Below are 13133 nucleotides of genomic sequence, written 5' to 3'. Positions count from 1 at the left end.
GTGATCAAAATATAAATGGGTTAATGGGTTCTAATGAAAGATCACAGACATGAAACACTAACTCAGTTTCTCTCTCCAGAGATGCTGCCAGACTTCCTGAGTATTTTCAGCATTTTCTGTTTTTATTTCAATAAGTTGCATTACAGGCCCAGGATGGAATAGAGCAGGTGATTCTAATAAATTGCAAAAACTATTCATTATATCGGGCCATTGTTGGATGACCAACTACCAAGTGCTACCTGAATCAGCAGTAAACTCTTTCTGTACAGCGTAGCAACTTTAGTATTCTTTCAGTGTTTCTGCTGATGAATCCCTTTCCCTCATGCAGGCTATTTCACGGGACAGAGGTCGCAGAAAGGACTCCAAGCAAGAGCAGTGACCAGCCGAAATCCCCTCGGATCGGGAGCTCGGGGGAGAACATGGACTCGGTCAGTGATTTGATTACTGTGAAATACAAGCTTGGCTTGTTTTGTGTGATATTTTATATCCTTTAAATATGTTCGAAGGAAGCTTTGCGTGTTAAAACATATTGTCACACTAATAACCAAAATCTTTAATTTTAATTCTTTAAAGATTATTAATGACTTCATGGTTGACCATAAAGTTAGCACCTGGGCTGTGACTGTAGCAGCTTAAAGTGCATAGTCCATCAAAAACGGTATTTTGGGATTAAATCTAGTAAACTGCTGCCCAAATCGCAACAACGTAATACACCTCCCTGCATGCACACCAGATTCCCTCTTGAATGCAGGCTTTGTTTTTTCTATAGTTGACCTTTAGTTGCTATTCAGCATCTTCTCTACAGAAGGGTGGTGTTTCCTGGAAGTTTATCAGTAAGCTGGTATCATTGGTTTTAGTAGAAAGTGTCTCTCACCTGTTCCCTGGAAATTTCAGCAATTCAGTCTTTTAGCAGTTCAGTTAACCATTATTATATCTGTTCTGCGTCTTTAGGGTCCTATTTCTGTTTCAAAATACCCTCCCTATTTATGGATTCTCCTCTTTTGGTCCTTATACACCCCCTCTTCAGTGCCTTTATTGCCTCTTCATTACCAATATTCTGCACTCACCTGGTAAGAGCTGCATTAGAATGACCTGAGTGATTTGACTCCTAATTTCCTTCCTTCTAACTCTCTCTATTTCTAGTTCTTGCTGTCTCTTTCTGTCTCTCGAGCTCTTGCCTGTATGTGCGCTGGCTGGCTTTCTCATTCAGGCAAGCTCACCAATACTTTTTTGCACTCATGCTCTTTCTTGACTTGTTCAAGCCTCGCAGCACCACAGGATGTGTTTCAACTTCATCCTATATCGGTGGATGCTGCAAAGTTACAATGAGTAACTGGGTGAGGCAGTCAAGTAAATATCTGCATAGATATAGGAGTGTTCAAATACTGAGTGTTCAACTGAAAAGCAAAGGGATTATTTGATAACTTAGAGTTAAAACACTAGCAGAAGTATTCAAATGTAATGGCCGTGATGAATTTGTGCATGCCATGTGCTAACAATCTAACTGGGTAATTTACAAACGTGCTAAATGATGAACTGTCAATGTTGGCTTATCAACCAGTGGATGTGAGATGGCGGCATCATTCTTCGGAGCAGATTTTGGCTGAGCGAGGGAGGAAAACCAATGGAAAGATTTCACAGTTTAACTATCATGGAATCATGCATTACTTCCCCTTCTCAAGACCAAGCTGTTGTATCCACAATGCCTCCATTTTTTGTTTTGGCGGGGGTGTGGTAAGTGCCAGGGAGTTTCATGGCACAATAGATGTAACTGGGAAGAGGGAACTTTATGAGATATAATCATTGACACACTTTATCAAAAATAAATTTCTGCAGTCATCTGAAGTATCGTCTCATTCACCCATTCGCCCTGTGGACACTGTCTCCTCGGGAGTATCATCCTCGCTTAGTAGTGTGTCGTCATCATCATCATCATCGTCCCACACTCCCAAGGTTCCCAGGCGTTCCATCTTCGCAGCCGTCTGCAGTTGGATTCAGAAGCGTTCTGTTAGAACAACTTCCGGCAATTGGGCTCTCAAGTGTTCGGCCTCAGTGACTGCCTGCATTTCAAAAGTGGCATTTCCTGGGTGCAGGCAGAAGAATGGCCACGATAACATCGGAATCAGGCAAGAGGATGACGATCTGTACCAAAGCACTTTGGTAAGTAAATGGATTGTTTCTATTAGTCATGTTCATGCTGCTTAATGGCTGTTGCTTCTGTCAATATATTCACAGACATTTAAAAAAAGTTCCTCTTGTATTTCAGAAAAAAATTACCTCAGACCATTTGTTGCCATCTCGTCATATTGAAGATGGCGGTGTGGCTGCTATTAGTGCTAATTCGCAATGTCTAATTTCCACATTGTTGATATCTTTTCTGTCTCTTGAGTATTTTGGCCATCATTTCAACTTTCTTTTGGAATGTTGCAGCACTGTTTGAGTTTTGCTGACATTACTCATTAAATATACAGGCCACACCAAGGTGTGGCACACTCATACCCTTATTCAGGGAATAAGCTGAAATCTATTAATTTCTGATTTCTCCCCATCCTTGTACTTGATTGCAACAATGTACCAAGCAGGTACAGATTGAACGCTGGGTTCTTCAATGAGTGTGTAGCTAACCACAGGCACCTCTGGCACCTCCTGTTAGTTAATTGAGTAATAATAGAAGAGTCCTTGAACAGTTTTTCTTCCTTGGCCTTGGCTCACGTGAAGTTTCAAAGATGGGAAGAGAGCAAATGAAAAATAGGAGTGGAGAAAGGTACAGTCCAAAATAGAATTGTCACCATGTGACTGATTCAAAAATGACTAATCAAATCTAAACAATATTGGTCACATGGGTAACACGCTGGACATATAACTTAATGACCCACTCGTATATTTTATGTTGGGAAAAATTATTTCAAGCCTCTTTGATTGTGGTTTCTAAATAGCTCAGTGTGATTTTTGGAAACTTTCTTCTGATATTTAAGCATCATAATTCAACACAACCTCTGGATGAGTTCTGGCAAAGAAAATATTTGTTAGCTAAATTTTTAGCTTTACTAGGGCAAGCTAGCATTCAGACAGTAAACTTCTGTACGTCAGAGTTTAATAATTACCAGGTGAGTATTGGCTGAGAGTGATGTCAATGAGTTGGAGTGGGCCGGGACTGGGCAGGTCTTAGAGCAAACATTTTATCGCAAACAGAATCTATTTAAACACAACATTTGCCAATTACTGCAAACTGAACTCATGACCAAAACTATAGCAAAGTCTCCTGATAGAAGTAGGATTATTTCTGCAACAACATGCAATGAGTGGAGGATAGATATAAAATTATAGAATGATACAGCATAGAAAGAGGCCATTTGACCTATTGTGTCTGTGTAGCCTCTTTGAATGTGCTGTCCAGTGCGTCCCTCTCCCTTGTCCTTTCCCCATTGCTCTGCAAATTTTCCTCCTTCAAGTAATTCACCAATTCCTTTTTGAAGGTTGTTTTTGAATCTGCATTCACCGCCCATTCAGGCAGTGCATTCCAAATCATAACTTGCTGCATTTAAAAAAACCCTCTTCCTCTTACCACTGATTCTTCCACCATGACATTATTTTTTTTAAAAATTATATGTTTACTGGCCCTTCTGCCACTGGAATCAGAGTAAATAAGGAGAAGTTATCAAATTCTTCATGATTTTGAACACCTCCATCAAATCTCCCCCTGACCTTCTAAGCTCTAACAACAACCACCCCATAACTGAAGTCTTTCATTCTTGGTGCCATTCTAGTAAATCTAGTGGCGCAATGAATAAAGATGGAAGCTACTTCTGTTTCAAAGATAATGTCACTATGTTGTGCTGTTTATTACACCTCTGTCTTCTGCCATATGCCCCAAGTTCACATAGCTTCAAGGCCTCCTTTGTTAATCCCTTGTGTCGATTTGAAAACATGGAATCAGTCCATTGCAAGATATGAAATGGGAATTTTTAATACAGCAGAGTGGGTGTATAAAGGCAATGAATGGTCAGAATTTTCATCTTATTACTGATCTAATCAGCCTTTACAACCTGTATCAAATCTTCACATCACCTTCTCTGCTGGAAGGAGAACAACCACAGCTTTGAGTTCGAATTTCAGGTGAGAAAGGAGGAATGAGAGGAGAGGGAGAGAGAGAGTGCTTTCCAGAGGGAAAAGTTTGAGAAGGAATTACAAGCACAAAAAGACAGTGAAATCAGACAGATTGAATTGGTGAGGGAAAAATTATCTTTGCGTAGTGGAGAAGCTGCTGGTAATTCGAATGATCCTAGTCCAGAGACAAGCTGTGATTTCTTACACTATTCCCGATTAGTATCCAAATTTGAAGAAGATGACATTGAAGCCTTTTCTCATATACTTTGAGAATAAGTTGCTGAGACAGAACACTTGGGAACCTTGCCTTTTGGAAAGGTCTTGCACTTTTCTCTCTCTCTCTATATATAAAATATATTCATGAAAAGTAATTAATTTTCTATTTCTTCATGTTACTGACCAAGATAGGACACCTGTTATTTTGCAGAGAGCCTCATCCAAGCAGACCGTGGAAACAGAACCTCCTGAGAATTCTCAGTTCACACAGGCCATTTCACAAGATCAAGGTGAGGGGTGAAAATTGTCTCAATTTGATAAATCTATCCCAAAAGATACATAAACCTCTGCCAGCAGATTTATATTTTCTTCTGATTTCACAAAAAGCTGGGAAAATCCAGATTCTTATAATTGAACTTACCCAACTGCACTCAGCAGGATCCAACTTGGAGTCATTTAGCTTCACATTACTCAGTAACAAGCTATTTGTCAGCACCTAATGAAAGCATAAAGCCTCCTCCAGTTTAGTGGCTCATGTCAGCTAATCCCTCGAAAAGCTATATTGTGTCATAGGTACAAATCTGGAGTTTATTGTGGATTGAACTAAAAATAATTCAGAATTTATCAGCATTATTCTGGTTTCTTCATTGTAATTCAAATTGATTATTCAACAATGCATTAAACATTTTATTTTACTGAAATCAAGAACCATCTTTTTTCAGTTGGCTGCAGAGCACCTTGACGATGAAGCAGGAAAATTCAATGGGGTCCTCAGCATCTAATGTGCTAATCAGTAACACCCTCCCCACCACCTTTTCTGGTGAAAAGTGGAGACCAGAAAAAAGTTGAAGACAGGATCAGCCTTCATGGCTGTGATTCTCTCATGATTAAAAATCCTGTCAACTCTCACTGTCCAGATTCCACCAAGCAGAAGGCCTCATTAGGTGAGGATTCCCAGCGCCTGTGGAATGATATTCCAGTCAGGGTTTAACAAAATTCTCTGGATACAAGCTTCACTGGTAAAGCTGTCATTTATTGTTCATCCCTCATTGCCCTGAGAAGGTGGTGGGACAGGCCCTATCATTGAGCCGCTGCTGTTTTTTTGATGATGGTGTTTCCCCATTTTTATTAGGTAGGGAATTCCAAGATTCAGACCCAACAATGAAGGAAGAATGACGTTTGTCAATGTTTTGCAGTGGTAACTCAATAGCTGTTTAACTGTTGGACCAGAGTAAAAACCCAATTGTTCATTCATGTTCTTTAAGAAAGGAAACCTGATATCCTTACCTGGCCTGGCCCATGCATGGTCGACCCTTAACTGCCCTCTGAAGATGCTTAGCAAGCCACCTAATTCGATCAAACTGTGACGAAAAAGGCAGCCAGTACTGATCTTCTCGGGGCGGGGGGGGGGGTGGTGGCGGGGTAACTAAGGACAGGGAATAAATTCTGGTTGTGCCAGCATATCCTGAGAATAGATTAAAAAATGTTTTTCTTTTCAGTTATAGGGCCTATGCAATAATGGTGTAAACCTTCAAACTTTTCACTTGTGGGTTTGTGATACATTCTGAATCCTTGCAACAAATTCTAATCCTATTACTCTCAGCCATTCATAATTCTACATCTAGATTATAGTTGTATGCTTTATCCAATCAACACGATAAAAATGTATGTGTAAATACCAATGTACATTTCTCCTGCTTTTCAGAGTTGGTGATATCAGAGAAGGCCAATGTGTTCCATGCTTGGTACCCTGCGAACCTTGACCTTCTCCTGAGAATTCCTAACTCAGACGAACAGACTTGGCTGCGAACGCAATCGTGCTCAACACTACCCAGAGCACCCAAAGAGGGAACCTTGACGCGCACACTAAGCAGGATTACAGTGTGAGGAGACGAACGTTTTGTGCAGGTGTGACCTACCACTCAGTCGTGGAATAGCCCTTGAGATCTTTAGCAGACCTTTCCTGCCTTCTCTTATTTTTCCAGTTCTTCAATCTCTTCTGCAGGCACAGAATCAGACTTATCTACAACAAAGGACAGCTGCTAGAAATTAGGAAAAAGTTTATGATTGCCATTATGTTGCAATTATTTTGAATTCATGTTCAGCTTTATATTTTACTGTTATTTTGTATACATTGTTATGACTAAGTGAGAAAGGTGTCTAGGGGTCCTTTTCAACCTTCACCTGGACTACTGCAGCAGGAATTAATTTGAAACACACTGTGTTTTGAACTCCCTCTTGGTGAATCCTTGTTTACCGCTTTCCAATTATAAGGCAAAGAAATGAGCACAAACAGGCATTCTTAGGTTTAAAGAAGAGAAGTGAAATTTATTCAAACTTAAATTTGAACTCTAATCCAGTTAACGCCTACGGATACACGTTGCGCCCCACGCGAGCACGCATACCTGATATGCACATGCAAATAGAGACAGAAAAGAGCAGAAGAAAGATAAAGTGGAGAGGTTTGAGGCAATCTCTGAACAGTTTCTTGTTACTGTGCTTCGAGCTCACTGTTGAGTCCTTTTGTAGGCAGTTCTTGCTGGAGGTAATTCTTGCTTTTCGTTGGGGCCCAGTATTCTTCTTAAATCTTGTCTCTCTCTCTCTTAGGGTTCCTGTGTCTTCAATGGATTCCAAAGATGGGGAGAATGAGACGAGAGGAGACAAGATCGAGATGTTCCCAATCCAGGAGCCAACAGCTTTCTGTCTTCAAATTCTCTGTGGCGAGTTCAAAACCTGCAACAACTAGTCCGTCATATGACTAAACTGGTCTGATCACGTCTTCTGTGTATTGGGAGAAGGGACTGGTTCCTTTGTTCCAACATTGTCTGCTAGTGTGCAAAAATGTCTTTCCGGCTAGGGGCCTGGCAATTCCTTGTAATAGACCCTCTTTTCTTCCCAGCAACAATTTGAAGTTTAATGTCCATGTGGCAAAATTTATGTGCCTCATTCTTGGCCTGCACAACACCTTCACACCCAGCGGAACGAAATGCGATTTGAAAAAAAGACACATTTCATTAAAAGGTATGAGAGAAATATAGAGAGAAAGAAAACCATGTATTTCTCTCATTCATTTCCATGCATTCATAAATCTTAAAGCTTATTAACATTGTCTTTTCTGGGTGCTGCTTTAATTTCCCCTTTTTGGCATCCCAGTAACCAGGTGGTTCTTTGGGCAAGCTTTTCTTCAATTTGCCTAATGCCCAATGACTTCAGTGGATGGGTGGTTCCCTTTTTCTCTGACTGTGGGGGATGATTCTTTGTTAATCTCCCCTTTGTTCTCTGAGACACTCCTACCTGTAGGTAGTTGTGCAGACATGACCGTATTCTCCTGTGGCACTTTGGCTAGGTGAGGCATCACCCTCATGGTTTCTGTGCCCCCCCTAGAGGTCTGTCTCTCTTTATCTCTGCAGGTTCCTGTAAATGATGTTAGCAATTCTGGTGGGGTGCTTCTAGAGTCTGCATTTACGTAGGAGGATGTGGGGTCACACATTTCGGGGTTGGCTGACCAGACAGTAGGGATTTTCTTCAGGACTTTCTCTCGGGCTTCCTGCCCTCTTGGTCACTTTTTCCCCTTCTCTTTCTAAACTTTTGCCAGCCTTGCACATGCCTGTCCCTTTTTGTTCCTGGTCAGGGTCCCTTACAGTGCACCAGCCTTCAGATGGAGGGTCTGCCTAACACCAGTACAGGACGTAGGGGGTGCATGTTTCATCGTAGGTCGGGGATTCCCCTCATTCTGCCATATGTAGCAACTCCTGCACTACTCCGCCACATCTTTGTGCAGTTTTACCCGGTAATCAGGTACAGTTATACACTGCCCTCCAACACCATTCACCACCATTTTGGTATTCACTGCACTCTCTGGGGGAAAGGTCAGGCCTTTTCCCAGTAAAAGGGACCTAGTGGGTCCTGTGTCCCTGAGAATTACTATGGGGTTGCTGGCCCCACTTGAGGGGTATGGGGTTAATTTCCCTTCAAACACAAAACCCTGATAGCCTTCAGGAATCCTATCAGCTTTTCCAGCACTGGCTGTAGTAAGCTTCCTGGGTTGCATTCTTGCTGCAGTTAAAGCCACAGCTTGTTCTGTGTTTTGCACCAGGTCCCCGTCTTTACTGAGCAGGTGTGCCCTGATTAACCCTATCGATTTTCCCTTTAGTTTCCAGCAGTCAGCTTTTAAATACCCTGCTTTATTACAATGGAAGCACACAGGTCTCCGGGTCTCACTCTTGCTCACTGCACCTTCCTTTTTGTCTGGAGGGCCCCCTGTGTCTCCTGCTTTCCTTTCTCTCCCAGGATTGCCTGGGTGGAGATCACCTTCCCACCCTTTGTCCTTTTCGGATTTGTGGGAGTGATTAGGAAAGGTTTTCCCCTGGGAAACCGACCTATAAATTAAAGCAAACTCATCAGCCAGAATGGCCTCTTGCCAGCCTCTCTGGACGCACTGCTCCTCGACATGGGTCTTTATTCAGAGTGGGAGAGAGTTTTTAAATTCCTCCAGCAGAACTACTTCCCTGAGATTCACATAGCTGTGCGGTATTTTAAGAGTCCTCAGCCACTGGTCAAAAGCCAGCTGCTTACTTCTTTTAAACTCCAGCTAGGTTTGATTAGCTTGCTTCTTGAGGGTTCATATGCCCAAGGATAGCTTTTTTGGTCAGTTCATAATTTGCTGAACTCTTATCTGGCAACAAGGAATAAACCTCATGGCTTTTCCAGTTTGCTTGCTTTGTAGTAAAAGAGACCAGGTCTCAACTGGCCGTTTTAGCTGGCTTGCCAGTTTCTCAAAAGAGGCAAAAAAGGCCTCCACGTCTTCATGGTTGAATTTTGGAATTAGTTAAGTGAGTTTTAGCAATTTTTTGCCCAGCCTGAATTCTGCTCCATATTTGCTATTATTTCTCTGGGGTTACTCTGTCACCCCTGAGTTAACTCAAGCTGCTTCTTTCTTCGGATTCGTTCTGGAATATTCTTTCTATCTCTCGCTCCTCTCTCTCTTGTTCCTTCTCCTGTCTTTCTCTCTCTCTCTCTCCCGCCTTTCATTCTCTTCTCATTCCTTTCTGGAAGGCTCTCTCTTTCTCTTCCCGTTCTTTTTCGGAAGGCTCTCTCCTTCTCCCACTCTCTTTCCTCAAAGTCAAGTTTCCTCTGTTCCAATTGTACCTTTGCTAACAATATCCTGTCAGATTCTGCTTCTGACCCTGTTTCTGCTTCTTCAGATTCAAGGAGACAATGGTTGGCCACTAGCCTTTGGAGTTCAGACTTCCTAGTACTGTGATCCCACACTGCTCAGCCGTGTTCCTCAACTCCTCCATAGACAGTGCTTTTAACTTATCCCAAGTTACTTCACCCTGACTTGGAGAACTGCGAGCTTCAGTTGCAGACATGTTAGAATTCAATCACACATGACCAGGAGGAAACCTGTATTGAAAACTTGCTCTTTTTGATTGGGAACAATTAGGCTTCCCATTTCCAATTTCTCTTGTTTGTCTATGGGTAAAATTACGGACACAGGCACCCAAATTTCTGTTTTGACCAGGTGAGAAAGGTGTCTGGGGATCCGCTTCAGCCTTCAGCTGGTCTTACTGTAACAGGCTTTACTTTTAAACACACTGTGTTTGGAGCTCCTCCTTTGGTGAATCTTTGTTCACCGCTTCCAAATATAAGGCAAAGAAATGAGCACAAACAGGCTTTCTTAGGTTTAAAGAAGAAAAGTCAAATTTATTAACATTTAAACGGTAATTCGGTTAATGCCTACGGATACACATCACGCCCCACGCTCTGTAGGGTGTTTCACATCGTGTGAGGTTCATTCAGCCTTGCTGGTCATGACTAAACCCACTTATTTACAGTCGAAGGTCTGGGCTTACCTTCATGAATCACACAGAAGGCTGATGAATGATGCAATTGACACAGGTTTCAGATTTTTCATAATGAAAGTATGTTCAATATGTACTGCGGATCTCAATATGGCAAAACCCATGCTAATGTTCCTATATGACTAACAACAAATAGATTACTTCCCCTTGGACTTCTTAAACTAAGCCCTGCTATGTTCCCTAACTCACAGTCGGTTAACTCCCAACACTACACTAACCCCCTTTTCTAAGGTTTGTTCGGGACATGCAGAGGTAACTCTCCACATGGCTGTGAGTTGAGTATTCTGCAGGCTGTGGATGAAATGCTCACCCTGCTGACTTTGGATGCCGGGTCGTGTCTTCTACGATCGAAGTCCTTGGAGCCGTAACCATTCCTTAGGGCATGCGACTTCCTTTGGTCCTGGTTGTGGAGGGAGCAGCGTGCTCTGATCTTCTGTCCTGTAGAGCTGTGTGGCTGCTGTCCATTTGACATTAACTGTTTAATCCTCTCCTTCCTCAGGCTGCTTCACTTCTACTGATCAGCGGTCTTGCTTTTTCCACCAAAACCGGAATGTTCCCTTTTTTTCTGACTGATCTTGTCAGACGATGGAAAATGCTTTGATTGGTCCCTGGAGAGAAAGCTTTGTTTGAATCTGTAGTATTTTCCCGCCTCTCATCTAGCTGGTTTCGTTGGGGGGGGGGGGGACGGACAGTGGCAACTGTTGGTCTTGCATCATCTAGTTGAGTACTATACGAGGTGTGAACTGTTTCCGATGGGTTCTGTTGTCCGATTGACTTGATTATATATAAAACCGATGGATTTCATTGTCTCCTTAGCCAGCTTGGAGCCAGTGATGATGTGGGTGGCTGGCTGAGAGCAGAAGGCAATGTCTCTGTTGCATGGAGTGAGTTTTGGTTTAGCATTTGAAAAGCTTGTCCTTCCTGGTCTGAGACCAACAGTCTGTCCTCTGGTAACTGTGTTTTAATCACTGTCCTTTTTACAGCCATTTTCCCCAAACTGGGGTGTTACTCCTGGCGAATAAAGTCTTGGATTAAAAATGATAATCCTTTAGTTGCCCCAACGCGGATCTTCTGTCTACCGAGACTGAGACCCCTCGCACAAATATCTTCCTTCGTCCTCTTCTTGTCATGTGTGAGCACCCCTCATGTTCAAATCAAACCGTATCCTTCACCGTTAAACTAAACTCTGGGGAAACCCTCCCTCCCGCTTTAAACAAACTTACTATTGCTAAAACACATACAAACAAGACAGTACATTCCTCTTGTCAAAACATATAGCCTTGGCAAAAACTCTCCTCTCTTATGCCACACAGAAACTTCACTTTACAGTATACAGAAAAGAGAAAAACCTTTGTACATACAAGTACTGGTTTTATACAGTCTGCAAAAACAACTCTTCCCTCCCGACCCAAATCTTTAAAATCACAATTTTCTCTCGCTGAGAGCAATCCATTGGCGTCGGAGGGCTTTCTTGCGTTTCTGCAGTCAATAAAAACCAAGTAACACACTACTCTAGACTGTGCCACTGCCAGGAGGTGAAACATCAATTGGGATCTCTACATTTAAACTGAAATCCCACCATGGAGGGGACGTTATGTCTTTTATTTCTTCCACCTTCTCCCACCTTCTCTCTGTTGCATTGTTCGAATGTGTAAAAATGTTTTTGGGACACCTCCACTTGTTTTAGGAGTTTTTTGAGATGTACGGGCAGGGCTGGTATCTCATACCCGTACGTGGTGATGTAACTCTGTAGATTGTCTACAGAGTTGTTAATGTCGAGGTGAACTGTGGTCTCGATTGTGGGAAGAATTCTGAACCTCTGTGCGGGGTTTAAAGCAGAAGGGCTGCTTGTTCACAGGACACCAGGTGTCGTTGTGAACCCTGTCGTGGTCGAGGCGAGTCGTCACACAGTATGTTCCACTGCCAGAATATGCTACCTGAGGTGACACGTGGGCCAGGACCATCACCTCCATGGTGCAATTGACTGGCTCTAAGCCTTTGTATTTAAACCCACACACAGGCCTACACCTGGCAGCCTTTGAGGTCACTGTCAGTCATGGCGTGCTCCCACCTAACCACGTACAGTGGGACCTCACGATAGTGCACGTATACCCCAACTCTGATGACGCCGATGCTCTCCACGTGGTACACCGGTGCAGGCGTTTGGGTCTAGCTCAGTACTGGCATCCGCAACACTATCCCCATAATCATGTGGTTTGACTGACCACAGTCCACAGGAACCGGGTAGGCTTCTGAAGCCAGCCTGAGCTGACACGGTCTCAAACGGTTGCTGTACAGACTGAGGTGCCTGTTACTAACCCAAGAAGGAACGTGACCTTCCCTCAGGTCCTCCAATTACTGCGTCCTTCATTTAGCAACCAGGCCCCATAAAGTACACACGTGTCATTCCTTGCAGTCTGAGCCGAGGCATTCCTATCCTCCTTGATTAACTCGTTAATGGAGTGTGCCTGAGACTCCAACTGTGCTATGACCTCCCTCAAATGGATAGTCATCGCCTGGTCTTCATGCAACTCCCCTGCCTCGACCGCGTTCCCCTCTCCCAGGACCTTTCGTAACTGGTTCTGAGGGTATTGACCTGAATCTGCAATTCAGCATCATCTAAACTATTGATGGCTGACGTTCCTGTGCCGAAAATGGTCGCAGCATCATTTATCAATCCCCATTTGTACCTTATAGAGCCAACGCTGCTCTCCTTATCCTGTGTATACAATACATCTAACTGTACATCCCATTAACTTAACTCATTAAATTGATGGTACATTTCACGGAGCAGGGTTTCATACAAATGCTCCGTTTCCACCAGACACCATTCTGGCAGTTGCACACAGATCAGGTTTAAAACAACTGAAATGACCTGATGGTGCACCATGTGGTACAGTATCTTTCCTGTGGGGACTAAAACCAAGCCATTCCCTGAGCCCGGTG

The 13133-nt window shown here is 43.0% G+C and overlaps 1 protein-coding gene across 1 annotated transcript in view; it reads left to right on the top strand.

The window, feature by feature from the left end:
* Nucleotides 1–2012, top strand: part of LOC137373259 (ral guanine nucleotide dissociation stimulator-like 1) — a 59362-nt gene extending 57350 nt beyond the window's left edge. The window contains exons 18-20 of the mRNA XM_068038109.1: nucleotides 329–428; nucleotides 1837–1937; nucleotides 1979–2012. Coding sequence (XP_067894210.1) covers nucleotides 329–428; nucleotides 1837–1937; nucleotides 1979–2012 — 235 coding nt within the window. The remainder of the gene's footprint in view (nucleotides 1–328; nucleotides 429–1836; nucleotides 1938–1978) is intronic.
* The last annotated feature ends 11121 nt before the right edge of the window (nucleotides 2013–13133 follow it).

Source organism: Heterodontus francisci, chromosome 8 (assembly GCF_036365525.1).
Source record: "Heterodontus francisci isolate sHetFra1 chromosome 8, sHetFra1.hap1, whole genome shotgun sequence".
Taxonomy (NCBI): Eukaryota; Metazoa; Chordata; class Chondrichthyes; order Heterodontiformes; family Heterodontidae; genus Heterodontus; species Heterodontus francisci.
This window is presented reverse-complemented; position numbering and strand designations above follow the sequence as displayed.